This window comes from Doryrhamphus excisus, chromosome 14, assembly GCF_030265055.1.
Source record: "Doryrhamphus excisus isolate RoL2022-K1 chromosome 14, RoL_Dexc_1.0, whole genome shotgun sequence".
Lineage (NCBI taxonomy): Eukaryota > Metazoa > Chordata > Actinopteri > Syngnathiformes > Syngnathidae > Doryrhamphus > Doryrhamphus excisus.
In genome coordinates this window covers 10868373-10891072 of record NC_080479.1, presented here as the reverse complement: position 1 = coordinate 10891072, position 22700 = coordinate 10868373, and the positions used below count along the sequence as shown (strand labels likewise).

Genomic DNA, 22700 nt, shown 5'->3' with positions numbered 1-22700 from the left:
GCCATTCTACATTTCCACCGCACTGTGTTGGTTCTACGACGGTTCTCCTAAAGTTCACTATGACTTTCATCCTCAAAATGTGTGCATTGTGTGTGTATATCAGTCCTACAATACTGTATGCCTATTTAGACAGACGGTCCATCCATTTAGCAAAATAAGGGATGGATTCGATCAGAGCATTTGCAATCACCATGCAACGCTCCTCATCTGACATCAAGCCAGTCTTTCTCTTTGGTGATATTCTGCAAAACATTCACATGAGGGCTGCTATGTGTTACTATGTGTGCATTCCTGATGAAATGTCTTTACGTGCTACAACCAATAAGCCCTTTTTTAATGAGTCTGTGTGTGCCGAAGCTCTGAAGATGAATGGAGACGTGTTTGGGCCGACCGACACCGTGTTTCATCAGCCTCATTAGAGAGCGATGTACATGATGGATATTTATAGCTGATAACACTTCTGTACATACGCTTCATTAACACGGGCAGTGAAATACTTGCTTGAAAGTTACTTTATGTCAGGGATGATAATAACATAGCAACACTCGCTGTGGTCACTGCACTGATTTGTTTTTAGCTGCCTTGTACTTTCCCATTCTTTTAACATTAATGATGTTCCAAAGAGTAAATTAAAAATATAAACTTTTTTTAAGTAGACTTCATACACTTGTGAGTAATACTCTGACTGATTCATTTGACGATTATAGCCACTTGAATAGTGGATTCTCGCTTGTAAAAGTGACTATAGGGGTGTTATCTCCCATCTAGAGGGCTCTAATAAGGTTAAAAAACGTATTTAAAATGTTGTAAACAGGTTTTTTTATGCTCTAACGATGAAAATATTTGGTTTAGAAATGATGAAGCCTACTTCACTGGAATTCGCTTATCACAGTCGGGTTTGGAACCCATTAATGGCAACAAACGAGGGACTGCTGTCCACCTGGATGCATGAAATAGTCAAATTTGAAGCTGATATTGTTATTGTACAATTCTTGTGAGTTCCTGACTGAGTGGTAATAAAATCCAGTCAGTGGGGGATTATTTCTCTTAAATAGCGGATTCTCTCTTGTAAAAGTGACTATAGGGGTGTTATCTCACATCTAGAGGACTCTCATAAGGTTAAAAACCATATTTAGAATGTTGTAAACAGGTTTTTCTTATGCTCTAACAATGAAAATATTTGGTTTATAAATGAGGAATCCTACTTCACTGAAATTCACTTATCACAGTCGGGTTTGGAACCAATTAATTTCAACAAACAAGGGACTGCTGTATATCTTAAAGCATGAAATGGTCAAGTTTGAAGCTGGTATCATGATTGTACAATTCTTGTGAGTTTATTTCTCTTAAATAGCGGATTCTCTCTTGTGAAAGTGACTATAGGGGTGTTATCTCACATCTAGAGGGCTCTAATAAGGTTAAAACCTGTATTTAGAATATCGTAAACAGTTTTTTTTATGTTCTAATGATGAAAATATTTGGTTTATAAATGAGGAATCCTACTTCACTGAAATTCACTTATCATAGTCTGGTTTGCAACAAATTAATGGCAACAAACGAGGGACTGATGTACATCTTAAAGCATGAAATATAGTCAAGTTTGAGGCTGATATCATGATTGTACAATTCTTGTGAGTTTATTTCTTTTAAATAGCGGATTCTCTCTTGTAAAAGTGACTATAGGGGTGTTATCTCACATCTAGAGGGCTCTAATAAGGTTAAAACCCGTATTTAGAATGTCGTAAACAGTTTTTTTTATGTTCTAATGATGAAAATATTTGGTTTATAAATGAGGAATCCTACTTCACTTAAATTCACATTCGGGTTTGGAACCAATTAATGGCAACAAACGAGGGACTGCTGTACATCTTAAAGCATGAAATATAGTCAAGTTTGAGGCTGATATCGTGATTGTACAATTATTGTGAGTTCCTGACTGAGTAGTAATAAAATCCAGTCAAATTGAATTGAGTTGCCATACAGTGTGTGTGTGGGAGGGGTTCTTTCTATTCAAATAAGTAGCTGTATGTTTGCTATTCATGATTTATTTAGTATGTACGAGACAGCATGAAAATATCAAGTATTTAAATGTTAAAAGTTGCAACAGAGTGAGCCTCATTTGCATCTTGCCTAATTATCATGCTGTAGGAGGCTGCTGAGACTCCAGAGGGCGACTTTGTTATTCCTGATAAGAATGATGAGTGTAAAAGCAGTTCAACACTTTGACAGTGTTTCCTCCCTTGTACACTATCTATCTCAAGATTATCTCACGTCGCCGATTTAATGTCAGGGAGACCAAACACAACGCGCACCTAATCCAAAGTTAATATTGTGCAAAAGTTTTTCCTCTTCATTGTCTGAAAGCCATCAGGAGCTTTGGCACAGTCAAACACCTTCTCACGTCGTCGGCGGCGGCGGCGGCCATCGGTGTGTCGAGCATTAAGAAACGTTAATTGGAATTTTTTTTTAAAAAAGAAAATATTGCATTACTAGTCACAGGCTGTCAAAATGCAATATTCCAAATTAGATTGTATTTGGATAATCTTTTGAACTGTAATGGGTTTCCAGCCAGGAGGCATATTACTATTGGCACATCATTATTAAACAAAAGTGACACAGAACCATCACTTTGCAGGCGGCGCCAGATAAACGTTCGACACCGTGCAAATAATATTAGTTCTGCTTCCAGAGTCACTGGCTTATCTCTCTATGCTATATTGGCTTCATATCCCTGTCGGCGGGCGAGGGCCTTCTGACAGAAGTGTCTAAATTTATGAGTAGCCTGTATGTGCATGTATGAATAGGCTGCCGGGTGTGTGTACTGTGTAACTTGTGTGTCACACATTAACGCTTTTATATGTAAATGTTTGTGTGTGTGCACACGTGGGCGGCTCGGGTAGTCGTGCCTCCTCGCCTGTGTGTGTGTGTGTGTGTGTGTGTGTGTGTGTGTGTAAAAAGTAGACATTCATATGTAAATTAGAGTGTGTATTTGCGCCTGTATATGCAGACGCGACCCATATCATGGCATAATGAGATCCGCCACTGTTGGTTACCCTCAGACAGAGGTAATTATGGCTGCACTGAAGGCACCACATATTCAACCACACACGGGCCTCAATCCCGCTGAGAGGCGACGTGACGGCCTGTCCATTTGGCACCGGAATGGGAATGGGATGAGGCAAATGTGATGTGATAAATTAGAGCCGCATCCGTTTTCTAATCAGCATCACCAAACCTGTTATATCATTCAATGGCATGCACATACAGGATGTGCACAATGATGGCATGACAACAAAAAAGTGGTGAACGGTTTGGACCAAAACACAACAAAAAGTTGGAGAAAAATGGGTTGGATGTGGATGGATGTGATCTCGCTATCCTTTCTAAAGGGTAAAATCATTTAAGGCATCATCTTTAAGGCACCATAAGATCGGGAAGACCTGGATTCAAATCTTTCTCCGTAATTCCGGTTTCCTCCAACGTTCCAAAAACATGCATGCTAGGTTAAAATTGTCCGTAGGTATGAATGTGAGTGTGAATGGTTGTTTGTCTATACGTATGTGCCCTGTGATTGGCTGGCCACCAGTCCAGGGTGTACCCTGCCTCTCGCCCAAAGACAGCTGGGATAGGCTCCAACATTCCCCGCGACCCTCGTGAGGATAAGCAGTAGAAAATGGATGAATGAATGAATCATATTGACCCCAATATAAGCTGGTATTACATGCAAACCAACAGGTGATGTAAAACGAGAGCTTTTCTTCCTGTCACTCACACACACACACACCTGCTGGAAATACTGGTCCACCAGCATTGCAAACCATGACGGTAACAATGGAAGTATGAATGTAAAAAATGCTGTATTATCATTAATCTTATACTACCATGTGTGTATTAGTCGTTACAGAAGTGAGATAATTCTTTAGCATCGTTCATGATTGACCCTTACTCTATTCAGGCAACCTTCTAGGCTATTTCAACTCTCAGGATTGCTCCACCAACCATGACCACTGAGGTCCATTACAGGGAAAGTTGCTTATAGCATCACCAAATGCTAAGAAAAGACCAAAACCCATGCAGATCCAAAGTCCAGCTTCTTGAAACAATCCAAGCTAGTATTGCTATTTCCAGAGAGAATGGCCATGTCACCAACATGCAGTATTTCCATCCAAGGCTACAGTGTCCCGTCTCTTTATTGCACATTTTTCATCACTGTCGTTTTCCTTGTCTCCCACAGGAAACCCACCCGCTATCGAAAAAGGATCCCCGACAAGCTCTCCATCGTGTTTGCACGCTCGTAATCCTTCCATCCAAGTTAAGTTGTGATTTATTTTCTTGCTCCTCGCCTTGAACCTTTCAGCGTTAGCATCGCTCCATCTCTGCATGTTTGCTTGTTGTTCCTTCCAAGGGCTAATGGACTTACACCCCACCATGTCACTTTAATGGTGTAGGGTCTTTGATGAAGAGCGTGTATGCAACATGGAGAGCTGTAAAAGGATGCATCATCTTTATAGGTCGGGATTCTATAGTTTCAGTCCATTGAGGGTCAGCTTTTTTTTACTTGGATATCTTTTGAATGGCTCCAAGTGGCTTTATAGCACGGTCCATTCTTTTCCATCCACTCCGTGAGGATGGCAGAAGTTGGAAAAACATTCAGTATGGCGGCACTCTTTTTTTCTTGGCATGATAGCGGCTATCAGGGAAATAAACACGTTGCAGGCATGCAGTGAAGATGGAGGAGGAATATATAATTCCACCATGAAAATATGGAAAGTGACTGGGGATAAGGATTCCTCCAACACCTACATCCTGTTTATGGATTTAAAAAAAAACCCTTGAAAAAAATTCTGCAGTTGTCTATGGTGTGAGGCCAAAAGGCCAAGTAAGAAAAGTACATTATTTGTCCCCCAGACAAACTTTGGGATTACCAACCACAACAGTAGGTTAGCAGGGGTGGAAGAATCTAGCATGGCATCAATTCCCACTCAATTCACATTTGCCTTGTTTTCCAACTTTCCATGTTTGCACTGTTGGATCTTGAGAGTAGAGCTTCAAAATGCAAAAAGAAGAAACGGGAGTGAGACAAAACAATTTTGAGTCAGCAATTTATTGCAAACAACCATTAAACTTGAAACTGAAAACTAAATAATGAGAAGTTGTTTCGTGGTTATTATTTTGTGTAGTGCGGCGTAGTCCTGTTGAAAAAGCCAGTCATTACCACACAGACGAGGGCCTTCAGTCATGAGGGAATTCCCCCCCTGCCCTATCTCCTCATCGTCAATCAACCGTTTGACGCCCTTGCACAACATGGAGCTCCATTGTTCCATTGAAGGAAAAAGCATCCCAGAATCAAACTTTCTTCCACCTTTCAATGACCCATGTTTGCTGCTCTCGGGCAAAATTCCAATTTTGTGACATTGAAGGAGATGAGGATCTTCCCGTGTGTTGACGGACAGCCAATCGGATTCTCCACTTCAGGACCAGTGACATTTTGGAGGGATTCTACCACTTGACTTTTTTGTTCCATAAAACTCAGGATCTTTGAAGAAGTTTCAAATGATTTTCACAGCAATGGTTGCACCGTGAGAGGCCTTGCTTACAATCTTAGTATGTTCAAAGAGAGAAAGCCTTTTTGCCTTTGCCATCAAGAGATCCTGGGAATACACTGGGAATACCTGGATTCAGCATTTTGCTCAGTGGTGTTAAAACGGTTGGTACTCACTGCAGTTGCACTCACAAACCAGATTTTGGGAAGAAGAGTCAATCTTGTTGGTATGGTTACCATGGCGACACACTCTCTACTGCTACTGTATAAAGACAGTATTTATCATAGTGTCATCATCTTAGTGTTAGGACAGTACACTCAAATGAGTCAACCTTTGACCTTTCAGGCCTCAGGTTTGTTTACTGTATGGCCACAGTGGAGAGATGAAATAGCGTGAACACATTCCAGCCTTGTTGGGCTGCAGGCGTGGTCTTTTATTGCAGATTCCTTTGAGGCAGGAGTATCTGAGGGAGCCTCCACAGAGCCGCTGCTCGCTGAGCAATTTATATGTTCTCATCAAAGCGTCTTCTTTAGGGCCCTCAAGGCAGGTCTTAATTGTTCGACGTGATATCTCAAACACCCCTCCCCTCGCGTTCCCACTCCCTCGCCTTACTTTTGACTATGTTTTCCTCTCCCTCCTACCTCCCACCCACCCTCCCTGCAGCTATTAGGAATTGGATTTGGAGCAGAACGATCCATTTAGTCTCTCTCTCGCTTTCTCACCAGCTTCCACACCTCCTCTGTAGGCTTCTCTCATCAAAGCCAAGGCTTAATCTGTCTATTTTTACCTGGAGGAATGAAAGGAAGGGGATGAGGTAATGCTTTTCCTGTCCATCAGGTGGGCAGTGGTGCGTCTGGTGGGATTTAGGGAGCTGGCGCCACCATGTGGACTCATATAATCAAAACATAAAAGTGGAAAAAAAAAAAGCAAAAACAAATGCAATTCAAAATAAAATCATTGCATTGTTTTGCATTTGAATCAAGACACCACCCTTTAAAAATATTTTACAGTATTGGAAGTACAGTTTCGTTACATTTTATTAATTCCTTGACCAAATGTGGTGATTAAGTGGATGTTTATTTGTTAAATGTGTATCTTTGGGCTGAAAATGACAACAAACATCAGAAAATAAATGTCAAAGTATTAAAAAAGTCTTTCTCTTATGCTTTTTGAAGCACCCCCACCCCCCACCCCCGCCCCAAATTGGCTGTGAGCTCCTGTATTTAACAGCAAGGATGTACAAAAGTATCCCAAAATAGTCATACATTTGTAAAGCACATCCTCGATCTCATTCCCATTGCTTCTGTTAGATTCAGCATTCAACCTTCTCTGCTTTAAAGGCACAAAAGTGGCTGTCTGCCAAGAAAAAAAGGTAAATAAATAGAAATGTGGCGAGAGAAAGAGAGAGAAGGGAGCCTCTCAAGTCCAACCTTCAGTTGTCTTTGTCGCAGTTGTGTCCATTGCAGGTGTTGCGTGGGCGGACGCAGAAATGGCGTGGGTGGTCTTTAAAATCAAGGTAGTCCTGGACGAAGTGTGGATGCGCCGCTACGAAACGGCGAAGTTCATCTAGACAAAGAGGAGCAAAGGTGAGAAATACGATCAATACGGCAGTAAAAGTTATTCACTTTATCAGAAGACATATTGTACTCGCCCATTTAAAGACAAAGGCCTGGTTACATGTATCTAGCGTACCATCTTCAAACATGTGGTAGTATTTTCACAGGCTAGTGGTTGTGTGGTACTATAGCTTACAAGTCCACATGTAGTATTATTGCTACTTAGGTGTGTAGTAATCTGATCTGGGGAAAACAAAATCCAAGTATATATGTTGCTAGCTCTCGCAAGAGAAACAAGTGACAAGCTGAAAACAATGGGAACTTGGGAATTTACAAAAAAAGTAAACAATCACAACACCAGACTAGGGTTCAATTCCACCCTTGGGCATCTCTGTGTGGAGTTTGCATGTTCTCCCCGTGCATGCGTGGATTTTCTCCGGGTACTCCGGTTTCCTCCCACATTCCAAAAACATGCTAGGTTAATTGGTAACTCCAAATTGTCCATAGGTATGAAAGTCAGTGTGAATGGTTGTTTGTCTATATGTGCCCTGTGATTGGCTGGCGACCAGTCCAGGGTGTACCCCGCCTCTCGCCCGAAGACAGCTGGGATAGGCCCCAGCACCCCCCGCGACCCTCGTGAGGAAAAGCGGTAGAAAATGAATGAATGAATCACAATGTGACTATAGGGATGTTATTCATGTCTAGAGTGCTCTAATAATGTTAAAAAGCAGGTTTTCTATGCTCTAACAATAAAATGATCACAAATAGTCAATTTATGGGCTGCACAGTGGGGAGTGGTTAGCATGTTGGCTACACAATGGAAAATCCTGGGTTAGATTCTCCGTGTGGAGTTTTGCATCTACGTATTGTATCCATTGCTACACATCCTCTATTCTTCTGTCTCCCAACTTTTTGGAGACGTTCAATTGTGCGAATATAAAGCCGATGTTCCTTTATGTAACTTATAAAGAATGTGTGAAATATATTTCAGAACATTTCTTACCGTATGTGATCTTGCCGGTGTCCGGCCCTTCAAGCGACATAAACACCATGGACAGCTCCACTTCTTTCACCCCCAGCATTATTTCCAACATGGCGGCAAGTTCATGCTCGTGGACTTGGCCGCTGTCCTCATTCTCGTACATCTGCACAACAGTGGCAGCTCTTAGCATTAACACATTAACACATTGAGTTTAAAAAGCAGCTTTTATGGTAAACATTGTGCTTTACTTGAAATGCCATCTTGAGGGTCTCCATTGCCCTTGATGGTCGGTGAATAGTAGACAAGGCAATAACGTAGTGCCTGATGTCTATCTGCCCCTCTTCGTTCTGGACAGAAATACAATAAAAAGAACTAATTTGAATCTTGTATGCGGACCTTACTGGTCAGTCCGTCAAGTGTCCACTAGAGGGAGCCATTCTTCAGCTAAAACTATTCATTACCTGGCCAAAGAGGCTGAGGACTTGTTTGAGTGTAATTGAAACAGGCACATGAAGGAAGAGGGCCAAGTCCTCCAATCCCAGCTGATGTTCTCGCAGCTTCCTGACTCTGCTGACCTGCTCCTTTAACAAACTCTCTGTAGTCTTTTGCCTGCAACACAGGGTAGTTAAATAATCATCAGTGGTTGCCGTGCATGTGAAACCACCAGTCCTTTTTATTTACACATTTATTTACACGTATAGTGGTCGGTATTTAAATGCCCCATGTAGTAGGATTCGAATATCGAATATATAATATAATGTCGCGGTTCGAATATCGCGCCCTCACTTGACTATATTGTGGCTTTTTAAAAAAAATAATCAATGATCACTGTTTCGTGGCTGACTTTGACCTACCTATTATTTGTGAAAAATATTGAAAGACACATAAGTAGTATTGTGGTCACTGGGCATCAGTCATGTTATGAGACATGATCAAAGATAGGTTCTCCTCTCATTCTGTGTGGAAGTGGTATGTTTTTGGATTCTTTGTCCTTCTTTTGAAGCAAAGTTTGAAACACTTTAAGTTTAGAATAAGTAAATTGGAGTTTGCTATGCTAGCTGTGACTGTCTGTTGACCCTGCAGTGATCCCATAGCCTATGCAATGTGAGTTAAAGTAAGTATAATATGAGTGTAAAAACCTATTGCGGTATTGTTTCACATCTACAGGGATCCAATGGTGTTAAAACTCTTATTTAGAAAATCATAAACCGCTATTATATGCCCTAACTATGAAAATATTCAATTTAATAATATTGCCTCCTACTTTGTGAAATTCACTTAATATGGCTCCAAAGTTAAACGAAATGTTGCCATCATTATGTGTAATCTGAATATTCGACCTTCAGGTTTCCAGGGTTGACTTGGAAGTGTGTTTCTCTTAGTGAACCAGTAGGTGTCAGTGTAGCACCACCAATAACCCATCGTAGGTTAACTACCGACCCCCCCACTACCTACCCCAAGCGGCGAACCAGCTGGTTAAACTCCAGCAGGCTGCTGGGGTCGTAGACGCGCAGGGGCCCCTGTGCAAAGCTGATCTCTCGGTCCTCGAAGGACAGATCTGTGAGCGGCAACTCTAACGCTCTGTGGAGAAAAGAGAGGAAAGTTAGCTAACGGGTGGTCAAAAACGTGAAAATACACACTCACTTTGCCATGATTATTCTGACATTACTGGCAAACAGACATGGGTTTTCCTTCTCCTCATCCGATGGAGTATACACAGGCAGGTACTGTGGAAAGACAACTCCAGCTTCAATCAAACACGCTGTTATCTATTGCACGCCCATCTAAGACACTCACCTCTACCTCCATGGAATTATGAGGCTGGCACAGAGTGAGCCAAAGGATCTTGAACCTGGAAGACACAAGCATGAAAATGCAGCATGAAAATAGCTGAGGTCAAGACGGGGTCAATGACACAATGTCAAATTCCTTTTTAATGCTGTTTGAACAGCAGAGAGGTGGCAGCAGGAAGTAGTTTGACTTACGCTCCGGGCCCTCGCCATGTCCATGAAACTGTATCCTGCGGAAAGGAAGTAGAGAAAGGAACATGAGTATGCTTTGTTTTTTTGCAAAATATACCCGTGGTGCTTTTGTGTGCATGGGTTGTTTAAATGGAGGCGGGGTTAGACAGGAAGTGGTAGAGGGTTTGCATTGAGCTCAAACTACAAAGCAGCCCATATCAGGCGAAGAATGCTTCAATGAATATACGGAATGGATAAAATAAGACTTATAGAGGTTCTAAACTCATTCAATTAGACATTTTTGATGATTTTGACTGATCTCGGGCTATATAGAAATGGAATGTACCAAAAGAAGTACGAGACTCTCATCAAACCACAGTTAGGCAGATGCTGGGGCTGAAGACCAGACTAAAACACACACTAAACACGATAGAAATCATTTAAAAATACACATACATGTGTTTAAAGGGGACTTCTTATGCTCATTTTTCGGCCCTTTATATTGTCGACTCCTATAGAGCAGCTACACACGATAACCAGCATAGAAAGCTTTCTAGCGTTTCCAGAATCTGCACCTATTCAGCTGTATTTCTTTGGATTCAGTGCGTCCCGCGAAAACGGTCTGTTTTAATGTATTCCACCCACAGCCTGCCTCTAGGCTCCAGTGCTTCGAACCAAACTTTAAAGGATTTGATAATAAACGGCCATGTATCATTTTAAAATGTCTGCTTTTAACATACAGCCATATGTTTTGGATCCCGAATCCGATCCGGAAGTAACTACTGGACAGTCCAAAGTTTCTCAAGAAAAGAGGTTGCTTCAAGACATCTCTCAATGGTAAGTAGGTTTAGCATTTTAGTGTTTTCTACAGCATCGCTAACGTCTAATGTGTTTTGCGGGACTACCTGTGTTTCAAAAACTCGGGTAGAGCCATTAATTGTGGTGGGAAACGGCTATGAGCAACCCCACTTCCTGTATGCACACTCTATAATGCTACACAGACAAGCGCTTTTGCTCCATGACTTATGAAAATAAACACAGTTAGCATCATAGGTCCCCTTTAAGTATGACTGAGAAGTGGTCGATCATCAAAGTGTCATTGGGGGCAAAAAAGACCCATTTTAACGTATTTCGACATATATATTTCATGGGGGAATGGTTCATAGAGACACAACACCTGTGTGTGTATTTGTGTGTGTTCGTGAGAGAGGGGTAAAGGAAGAAAGGAGGAGGATGAAATATCATCCAACCAGAACATGAAGTCATTCAAGAAAAGACGAACACATACAAACGTGCGGGAAATAGACACCATTACATCACAGGTGTGTGTGTGTGTGTGTGTATGGAGTGTCAAGCTAAATTTAACCATGGTCCAAAAAGTACTATAATACTGTATTTACCAGTTTGTTTTGGTACCGTAACACTACTGGTTGTACTGGGAGTCCCGGGATGAAAGCACCTGAGGGAGAAAAGAGGATGACAATGAAAAGTGGAAGTAATCCCCCAACTATTTGACTACACACAGAAACAGCGATATGCACGGCAGAATAGAATTACAGACTGGAATAAATGAGGATTAGACGGCGCAGGAGTGGAACAATGGCTCACAGCGAAGCGTGATGAGACACAGGATGTGGGGGGATTACAATATGCACGTTAGAGGTGTTGTTGAGGGGACCTTTAGTTTAGTAACACACAACACGTGTGTTGTAGCATTTTTTTTAAATATCGGTCGATGGCGATATCAATTTGTCATTTTAATGCTGATATTGGGCTGATATCCCTAATACAAGAAATTATAATTACTAACTATTATATAATCAATTACAGTAAGTAGAAGTATTATTATAATTACTAAAATTAAGATTAAGATTAAGATATGCCTTTATTCGTCCCTCAGTGGGGAAATTTGTAAATTATAAATATATAATTATATATTATATATAATATATTAATAATATATTATTATATATAATAATAATACAATTCATTCTCAATAATATTAATAATAATAAATATAATAATAAATAAATCTAATATTATTAAAAATAATATTTTGGGGGAAAGAAAAGTCACAAAAATAAATGTAATTCCCATTTTTTTTAATTCATAGTAGTAATAGTAGTATGGTAGTTCCTAGCCTGCTTAAACATAGTGCCGAATAAAATGGGAAAAGATATAAAATCTGTAATATTCTCAATAGAATACATACCAGCCTTGAATAAGATGAGACTGGACCTGTTGGTGCAAGTGCCCTCTGGAAATATCATGATCTAAATAGAAGAGAACACAAGTATTTCAAACCCAAAAAGTATATAAAGTGACATGAATACCTTACCTGAGGCCACTCCCCTCCAGACTGCACTCGCCTCTTGATCTCCTCTACAGTTTGTCTCCTGGAGTCGTGATCCGAGCGGAACACAAACACCGGTCTGATGTAATTGATCAAAGCTGGGGAGCAAAAATAATTGATGCACCAAATTCTGCACTTAATTAAATGTGGTGCGGTCTAATTGCTGGAGAGAAGTTAGTTACTGACTTCCCCAGACCGGAATACTGCTACTCTCCAGTTTGGTAACAATGGAGCACATGGTGAAGGTGACCGGGATGGCGTCAAAGTAGGTGGAGTGTGGCGCCACGGTGAGGATGGGGGCCTCCGAAGGCGCCGCCTTTTCCCCTTTCACTTTAATCCAATGGAAGCCTCCGCAGAACCACATGGCTCGCATGATGACACGCAGGGCTAGGTCTACTAAACTGGAAATGTCACACAACACAAGAACAGCAGCAGCAGCATGCAAGCAGTCAGAAAACCAACACGGAAAAGTGACTAAATATTCAAACACACACACACCATCTCCACCATGACTGCGACTCAACCACAAACTCGGAGCGTCCCAGCGAGGCCACGAAGGCGAAGGGCCAGGCTAGCAGCATGAAGAAGGACACCATGAGTAGTCGTACTGGAAACACTGTCACAGACATCAGTCCAATCTACAGAGAGAAACAGAGACGGCATTCCGTAAATGTTCTCATGATTCAGGTCAACCGCAAATAGCCGGGTAACAATAGTAGATGTCTTTTAGAATAATGAGTCATTGTATGCAATAAACAATATATATAGATAATAGTTTGTGCAATATACAACAAATACTGCAATACGCAACTGTACTTAGGTTAGTCTCAAAAAGTTGACAAATAAGAATCCAGTTAAATCCAGATGGCAACCGTTGGAAAGCTGCAAGTTCCTATGTTGCACAAACATCCGTGGAAGAAGAAAAGTGCAGGTGCAAAATAAGACAATTGCTGCAATGAAATAAAATTCTAACCCCAAGTGGGCTAGTCTTTAAAAAAAATCACAACAAAGAATCCAATTTCTATGTTGCACAAACATCCATTGAAGAAGAAAAGTACATGTGCAAAATAAGACAATGAAATAAAATAGCTACCCCACAGTGGGTTAGTCTTTTTTAAAAAATCACAACGAAGAATCCAATTTCTATGTTGCACAAACATCCATTGAAGAAGAAAAGTGCAGGTGCAAAATAAGACAAATGCTGCAATGAAATAAAATGCAAACCCCAAAGTGGGTTAGTCTTTTAAAAAAAATCACAACTAAGAATCCAATTTCTATGTTGCACAAACATCCATTGAAGAAGAAAAGTGCAGGTGAAAATTAAGACAAATACTTCGATGTACAATCCAAAGTGGGTTAGTCTTTAAAGAAAAAAAATTCCAACAAAAACTCAAATTTCTATGTTGCACAAACATCCATAGAAGAACAAAGTGCAAAGCGTGAACGTCTGGACTAATACAATCAGTCATATTATCAGCACGTTATTTTACTGCAAGTCCGGTAGCTGTCAGTGACTCAGAGTGATTCTTCCTGACTCCTGCCTCAACGCTGTACAGCCATTGCAAATTATAGTACAATAAAGTAGTCCAAACATGGGTAAAAATAATGTCAGTTTTACTAGCTTGGGTTGGAATAATTTAGATAAATGAATAATTTAGAGGCGAACGAGGTAGAATCCACTTAGCAAACATTATGCAAGGGGAAAGCCACCCACTGGTCATATGGTCCATGTGGTGTGGACGTCAACGAGAGCACAAATCAGGATAACAAATAAGTCAGCTGACATGACTTGGATGACTGCTCCCTCGCCGTGTTCTGACATGAGGCGTCAGTGTGCGCCGTAGTGTCGCAGGGGTCACGGTCGGCTATGTAAATTCACACAGTTGACATTTTAAACCCCTCCTAGTCACGGCATCTCTTCGATCGCTTCATCCAACGCCGCCCCGTGCCGACCTCCTGGCCTGCTTTACAGTAATCTCCCATCTCGGAGGAGTTTCCCTCCCATCTATCAATCCGACACTGACCATGTCGGTTTGCTACTCAGATGCGCCTTGCTGTTTTTATGCCGCTCTGGCTTCAACTGTCTTCCCCCTGCTTTGCATTGATGTACATTTTGTCACCTCCCTGGGGAATCATCTCGCCCGCCCATCCCTTCCCGCTCTCTGTCTCTGCGGAGGAGCCCAGGTGCACGCTGCAGGGCTGTATTAATAAATAAACAGTGATGAGGCTGATTTATGACGCTCTAATTCTTCTTCCTGCCTAAACAACCCCCGCTTGGTTTGTTCATCAGAGCTTCACAAATCCATCTGGGAGGATCCTCTGACATTTTCTCAGGAGGGGGTATGACAATGAGGGCAGGGGGGAGCCGTTTCTCGTGTTTTATGGAGGCTGTGCTTCATCCAACGACAATGGCGGCTACACTCTGCTTGCGTCAACCGGTCTATACCGACTGTATAAAGGTTTTAGATTTACAGGAATGGCGCTTTGTGCACCACACCAGCTAGATCAGATCTGTTTATATTTCAATTGATGGATAAATTGATTATTTATAGCTTTATACCTGTAAAGATATATGCACATAAAAGGCTGGCAGCTAAAGTGTTGGTTCCAGAATGCACCGTCAAAACAGGCATTTTCGAGAAACATGCTGTAAGTAAAAGCATCGTAGACGCATCCACACTGTACATGCCAGCAGCAACACAACGATTGCACCATCTCAACATTCCAGCTGCTTCAAAGGCATAAACAGGCAGCGACACATGCCCTAACCTCCACGTGCACACAGCAGGGGCATAAGGAAAGGGAGACAATATCCAGACGACTTTACAACACATTGCTTCTGACTTTAGGGAAGACTTTTTTTTCCAAAGTCAGAGCCATAAAGGTATGCTTAGAAGAACAAATGTGCGATAGGATCTGTCAGGCCATGGTCACGGCCCACCTGAAAGCTGCATCTGATGTCAAATATTTATCCCAGGTGTTGCCAAGAACACGTGATGGGAATGCGATGAGTCCATGGACATCACAGCTCTACCAAATGTGTTTTGTTTGCGAGCTGGCAGCATTGTAGTCACTGCTCAGAAATGTGTGACTCAGCTGGAATGAGTTCTAATGGGCGTCTGTGACGCTTCCTGACCTGCATGGACTACAATTGCAGGGTCAAATAAGCATCAAATGTGCCTTTGTGTTTTGCAAGAACACGGTTCAGCAGGCGTCAAAGGAGTGACTTGCTTTGCTTTTTCTTTGGCTTTTTGGCAAAAAAATGAACAGCCTCAACAAAGTAGTGCTGTTTTTTTAACACTTATTTTACCAGCATAGTGTGTGTGCTTTTTGGGTTAGTGAACAAAAACGTCCTTGAACTAAATGCAAAAGTCCCTTCATTTATTGATGCAATACATCATTGGCCAATTTTGCTCAGTATTTCAGAAACGGATGTAGCCATCAAATGAGACAAAAAAAAAATCTGTAATCTTGGTGCTACGAAGGAAGATGTAGTCACTGATGCAATTCCAATTCGCTTTTATGACACCCTTATATCGTTTACACAATTAGACAAGGTGCGGCAAACAGCGGCCCTATGTTGAAGGCCAGAAGCGTGTTGTGTGTGTTGAGAATGTCTGTTGATGGTTAAGACAAGCTGGCTGCATGAATGAACGTGCCTCTTGTCTATTTTTCACTCCGACCTTGCGCAACATCAGCGCGCATTGTAAAACGCTCGCTGACCCTACAGCGGTAAAACCACACTCTTGCAGCCGAACTAGCATGCTCTGCTAAACTAAGATGACCAAGCTAGTTTTATTGTCCAATTCCTCCATTCCGTTATCCCTTGGTGACAGTTAGGGGGATGTTTGGCCTTGTTTTGGTTAGATTCTTTTTACACTTGTGTAAGAGAAGTGAGGAGCTTACATAGGGCTGTCTTATGTCTTCATTCATTCATTCATTTTCTACCGCTTTTTCCTCACGAGGGTCGCGGGGGGTGCTGGAGCTGTCTTTGGGCGAGAGGCGGGGTACACCCTGGACTAGTCGCCAGCCAATCACAGGGCACATATACACAAACAACCATTCACACTCACATTCATACCTATGGACAATTTGGAGTCACCAATTAACCTCGCTAGCTAGTTTTTGGAATGTGGGAGGAAACCGGAGTACCCGGAGAAAACCCACGCATGCACGGGGAGAACATGCAAACCGAGGGTGGAATTGAACCCTGGTCTCCTAGCTGTGAGGTCTGCGCGCTAACCACTAGACCGCCATGCCACCCCTTATGTCTTCATATTAAGACTAATTTAGATAAGACTATTACCAAAACATTCCCTGTACAGTTATTAAATTCAACATGATGGCAACAGTTTGATCCCGGAACAGATTATTTCTATTTCCATTACTTCCTACTGGGGGAAAAAAACGGAAGCTCAGAAGTTCCACTGTATCTTTAAAGCCTAAGGCATGTAGAAAGTCATGTTTGTTTATGTTCAACACTCACGTGTCTGAAGTGGAAAAACACCCCACACTGCCACAGTCGACGCAGGGAGCAGAAGGTGTGACCCAGACATGCTTTAACTTATATTTACAGGACTGATGCATACCGTCTGGCAGAAGAAACACAACAGTTTACAGTCTCCTGCAAACTCCAGTAGGGAAATGGCAAGGATAAGTGGCCAATAAAGGCATTCCATGACTGGAGAATCACACAGTGAGATAAACAGAAACCAGAAAACCACTGTTTATTGGCATGAAAGCATGCAAAAGCCAATTGTCTCAGGGGAAACACCAGGCTCATGTTGCGCTTGCATGTTTTGGTCGGTATGAAGGCAGGCGGGCACCCTCAGGCTATATCAAAACAGTCTGTACTCTGTATCAAGTCGGTTTCTGCAGAATAGGATTCCATGCCTTTTATGCTTTAAAAATAATACAACATCAAATGCGCACAACCCATCAATCACCAAGCAGAGGTCAATCCAGCTATAGGTTGTTTGAGAGATATTTTGAAAAGACGGCTAGCCTAGTAGCTGTGATTGGTTGAGGGTGGAAGTACAGCTGCTGAAAGTCTGCATGTTCTTACTTTGATCAGGCCCTGATAGGCCAATTGTGACTTTTTGGGAGCCGCAATGAGGCCACAAGTTGCAGCGGACACTTCCAAAGTAGTGACGGGCAAGGTGGGGCGGTGTGCATGAACTTGTTTATTATAATATACCTCTTTAATTTATTATAATGTATTGCATGAATTTCTTATGCCAGTATGTTACAGTTGCTAAAATAAGGTCGTGTGTTCAACATGTGGTTTCTCTACTTGAAGTGGTGCATTTATCTAATCAGTTTCACGACGATACAATGTAATTCTACTCCATTACACGATAATAAACACACTTATCTGGCAATAGACTACATGTGTACCTAATGAATTGATCACAGGATGTGTCAACTGGCAAAACATTTTTGAAGTAAAGTATAAACTTCCTGAGGATTAATGCAAGGGAAAAAAAACAGTTTCCTCACCGTTATTTTGTCTGCCAGGCTTAATTTCAAATTGTGGACGAAGGGGTTCCTCCCCCATCTGGATGGGCGACTGCCCGACGGGTTCATGGTTGGACGACCTAAAAACTATGTTGAGAATGTTGTGTGCCCTTTGCAAAAGTCGCTGTTTTAGCTGTGGTGTGTATGTGTGTGTGTGTGTGTGACGGAGAGAGAGAGAGAAAGAGGGAGAGAGAGGGAGTGTCAGCGTCGTCTTTCATCTGACTGGAAACGAGGAAAGCTGTGCTTCTCCGGGTCGGAAGCAGCAGGGTACAACAAGTTAGCAGTAGGCTTATATACTCAACTTCCGGTAACAAAATAAAAGACATAAGGTCAATACGCGCCGCAGCCCCGGTCACGAACCGGTGCGTTAGCAAGCTAGCAAGACTTACACTGTCGTTTCGGTTCAAAAATAAAAGCTCACTAAAAACAACACACGATGGGGACTGTATACGTTTTTGATACGTTGTGATTTGAACAATGCAAAGACCGTCTAGTTCTAAGTTTGGTTTATTTTGTATTATCATATGTACCCTTGAAATATTTAATGTATGAATAAATGGCAACATAACAGAACTCACACAATCTGCAGAAAAGGATAGTCACGTTATTTGCACTTCTATGACAGTTTTCACAACAAATTCCTGACCACACATACTTTCTGAAAAGTACTCCTGCATTTGTAAATATTAACTTTCTTGGAAAAGCATTCAAGCAGGTTTTTCCAGTTTGTTGACCAATACGTTCCAAACCAGTCAGATATATCCTACGGCATACTGTCAGTGTCACCATGTATATGTCATATTGTAGCCAAAATGTGTATTGTAGCAAATATAAGTCTATTGTCTACATGCTTATCAGTCTGAACCATTTGTAAATCACTGTAAAGAATAGTAAAGAAGAATTCGAAATGCAGAGACTCTGTCGCCCCCTTATGGAGAACAATGTAACATCATTGATTCTGCATAATCACAATAAAAAATAATTTTATTGTGTGAATATATCTGATAACAAAAATGGGGGGGTAAAACTAGTCAGCATAACAATTTATTGCAAATAATGTCATAATATTCCCCATAAGCCTTCAATATGACACTTCAGCCTTGTCTTTGCTTGTGTCTCGGATTCGTCTTGCAGAACACAAACAAGCGTCCCCTCCGTCGCACAAAAAAACAGTCTTTGCAGCGCTTCTTCAGCGAAGACTTGGTTTTCATTCCATCAGACGGCTGGATGCAGGGAAGATGCCGACACTGTCCCAGCAAGGACGGCACACAAAGGACTGGCTGAATGCCTTTGGCTGATGACCAAGAGCGAGGAGTTGTATTGAGGCTATGCAAACATCGGAAAGAATTTAATGCTGGCAAATAGTTCCATGATGTCCGATTCATCTGGGCCACCTGGCGAGTCAAGGCGGCAGTCAGGTGCTTCAACAAGTGGGATGCCATTGGGTCAAGGCCTGAAATAATTAAGAAAAGAAATAATAAGACAGAACTGTGAGGCAATGGTAATTACTGCTGCTGTTGCTACCTTTGCTTGAAGCCATCAGCTCTGAATATGTGGCTTCAATGTATTATTGATATGACTATTGATCAACACATAACACATATGGATTATACAATACTGTATTTACCTGGCAGCTACACGACATGCATAAAATAGAAACACTACTATGGAAGCAAAAGGTTTTGATGCAGCTCGTTTTGAATCTCAATGTTTTATACCCGAGTACCTAATCTAACGGCCGGTGCCTCGTGACGAGCCTAGATTCACATGGGTAATTTTTATATCATGAATTTCTATTTCATGAATGTAGTTGCATGACTAAATTACGATAATAATGGCTGGATAATAAATTTCAGTATAATGGGACTTAAACAGTGTAACACGCCAAGGATATACCTGCGTGACCTGCTAGCTTCATTGCAAAACGCGATGGCACGATCGTATACATTCCAGGCGTAACACACTTCTCTATCAAATAAAACAAAATGTGAACATACCTTTAACACACCGTGGGGTGATTCAAACAGGGTTGAAGCCCCTGATAATTGTGTTTTAGTTTTGATCACAACAACACAACCGTGATGCGACTTTAGCTCAAGAGGAGAATACAGCTATTTCCGGTGTAGTTGAAAAAAGTAAGCCCTCAACTAAATCTGACAGGCCGTCAACTCGTCAAAGTGCCGTTCAATTAGCGATTCTCAAATCATACGAATAAAACTTTCCATAGTCTGTGATTTAAAAAGCATATAAAAATGGAAATAGTCTCCAAATTAATCAATTGTTCATCAAACGTTTAATTTGTATGCGGCGATACACCTGAAAGTCAAATGTGTGGGTACGGCTTTCTTCTCGCAAGGCATCTTGGGAAGAAACGAGCTGCAAACATGGCGGCTGCTCTGGCAAGAGTCTTGTCCTTCAGTAAAAATGTTAAAACATTTGTTACTCCTTTGAGGCTCTCTGTTGTACCGCTACAGCAGTACACTTTAGAAGTCTCCAGCACCGGCGAGACTATCACACACACCGGACAAGTACGTTGGCCACCTGTTTCCTTGTCTTTGCACGGTCGGTTAGCTTAACTGTGTTGCTAGCTTCGCGTTATCCAATTTGTTTGTGCGTTGATTTTGACAACGGTTTCAAACGACGTACATGTTTGCCTCCAAAATGGTCACATACATTATGCCAGACACGTTAACAAACTTATTAGATTAAGGGAATCACCCGTTTAAATATACTTTTTGTACACAGGTGTTCGACGAAAAAGACCCAAGGAGAGCCCGTTTCGTTGGCAGACAGAAAGAGGTAAGATATTTCAAATTTATTTAACGTGTTTCTTTCATTGCATAAATAGTTTATTTGATTAAATTGTTTCTTTCGTTGAATAAGTTGATTATTTGAATGAGTGAAGACTGTCTTTGGGCTGTTTCTTTACGCCACTTCTTCCATGATGTTTTTGCGACAATTATTGACAACTTGTGTCACCTGCTTCAACACATAAACTAGTAGGTACTTTCCATTGTTGTTTTTACGAAAATAATCAAATACTTTAGGGGTGCCAAACATTACAAATGCCTTGGCGTTGAGTCTTGTAGTTGACAACACTTGCATATAATAGATTTATAATGGAAGAAATGTTTCCAGGTGAATAAGAATTTTGCCATTAAGTTGGTGGCTGAAGAGCCAGTGACGGACGTTGAGGACCGTGTGGTGTCCTGTGATGGAGGAGGAGGCGCGCTTGGACACCCCAAAGTCTACATTAATCTGGTAAGCTTCTCATTACACATGAACAACAAATAAAGAAGGTCCCCCTTTGGTCTCCAGCTATCTTTTTTTAATGTCATTTATGTGTACCTATCGTGTATAAATTTGATTGTATGTGTAAATATCTATGGGTTTTTTATACGCAATACAGTTGAAATGTTTAAAAATGAAGACTACAAAATAGACTTGTACATTTCTGCCAGGCCGGATCAAAAATGGTGCTGCGATATATGTAGAGTATACTCGCGAAATATGGTTTCAATTGTGAACACATGTTTTTTATGAAACATTTAGTGAGAACATTTGGTTTTTACAATAGTCGCATAAGGTAATTGCTTTGTGTGGAGCTGGGTGAGTATTCATTCCAGATACTTTGCTCTTATTTCTTATGTATTATAGATGTTTTATATAATTTATACATGTTTCTGAACACTGACTTGATAAAATATAACTACTAATGTAATTGAGCTGCCGAGGCAGCTATTTTAAAGCTTTCACCGTATGTGGAACTGGGTATATTTGTTTGTTTTTTCTAAGCTGTATTTATTCAAACACTCAAGACAATTTATGTGGCGGTCCATAGCATGTGGCTAGGCGAACCTCTACAAACTATTTTGGGTCTCTTTCCAGGATAAAGATACTAAAGTGGGCACATGTGGCTACTGTGGATTACAGTTCAAGCCGAAGCATCATCACTGAATCTATTCCTCTCACTATGCTTCACTGTGTAACTCACCACGTTGGTTAATAAATTATAATCTGTACCTGAAGGTGTGTGTTGTTCTCTGGTAGACTTGCTGGAAGGAAAAAAAGAACAATGCAACACATACAGTATTCACTTGCAAATTATTAGCATGTTATTCGTACTGCCAAATACAATTTTTTGGAATAAAAGCATACATAGCTATTGTGGATGGTAAATAGCCAGCTAACATTTACATGATTGTAACATACAGTACCCAATGTAATACACTCTCTTTTGTTTATTTCTTGTAAAAAGTAAAGTTCAGGACTAAAGGTAGGTGCAGTCCCAACGTTTGACCGTTAGATGGCAGCATTATCCTGTCATTCCTAGATTTGAACGTTAGATGTCAGCATTGTCCGGTATATGTAGGCTGAGCACTCATGAGCTAAATGAGGTATTGCATTAGACGGACAAGGTCGTATTTAATACTGCATTCATTACGGTGACTCAGCTTATTTGATTACGATTTTGTGGACATTGCGCTTTTCATGAAGTGATTGTGGTCGACCAGCATCTGAAGGTTTGAAAGACCTTATCTCTTCTTTCTGCACTTTTCCTCCAACGAAATGCACTGCTGAGGCTTGCTCAGTTCAAACTGCAGGACATCAGGGTGGGGAGCCGTCCTGATAAGACAGCAGTGCGGAACAATACATGTTTGAAAAAGATCATATATATATTTCATCAGGCTTATTCTCCATAGACCTCTGCATGCCAAATTGGCCCGCACTTGCACTCCAGACAGCACTAGTCTGCTCTGTCCCCTGTGATGCAGCCGGTGGAACTGC

At 41.3% G+C, this 22700-nt stretch overlaps 2 protein-coding genes across 3 annotated transcripts; one reads left to right on the top strand and one right to left on the bottom strand.

The window, feature by feature from the left end:
- Positions 1 to 6204: 6204 nt before the first annotated feature.
- Positions 6205 to 18161, bottom strand: lpcat1 (lysophosphatidylcholine acyltransferase 1). 2 transcript variants are annotated; one of them, XM_058048051.1, is made up of 15 exons: positions 17895 to 18161; positions 12894 to 13033; positions 12582 to 12796; positions 12381 to 12493; positions 12255 to 12315; positions 11443 to 11501; positions 10067 to 10101; positions 9879 to 9933; positions 9726 to 9808; positions 9537 to 9662; positions 8543 to 8690; positions 8330 to 8428; positions 8103 to 8244; positions 6974 to 7109; positions 6205 to 6899 (listed from the first exon to the last, which is right to left on the bottom strand). In XM_058048051.1, the coding sequence occupies exons 1-14, from the start codon at positions 17979 to 17981 to the stop codon at positions 6976 to 6978; spliced, it is 1497 nt and encodes a 498-aa protein (XP_057904034.1). In that variant the 5' UTR covers positions 17982 to 18161; the 3' UTR covers positions 6205 to 6899; positions 6974 to 6975. The 2 variants fall into 2 exon arrangements, with proteins under 2 accessions (XP_057904034.1, XP_057904033.1); XM_058048050.1 differs by having other exon boundaries at positions 6205 to 7109; positions 17895 to 18160.
- A 2088-nt stretch (positions 18162 to 20249) lies between these two features.
- ndufs6 (NADH:ubiquinone oxidoreductase subunit S6) lies at positions 20250 to 21934 on the top strand. The gene is made up of 4 exons (XM_058048067.1): positions 20250 to 20440; positions 20658 to 20711; positions 21051 to 21173; positions 21801 to 21934. The coding sequence occupies exons 1-4, from the start codon at positions 20297 to 20299 to the stop codon at positions 21867 to 21869; spliced, it is 390 nt and encodes a 129-aa protein (XP_057904050.1). The 5' UTR covers positions 20250 to 20296; the 3' UTR covers positions 21870 to 21934.
- Positions 21935 to 22700: the final 766 nt, after the last annotated feature.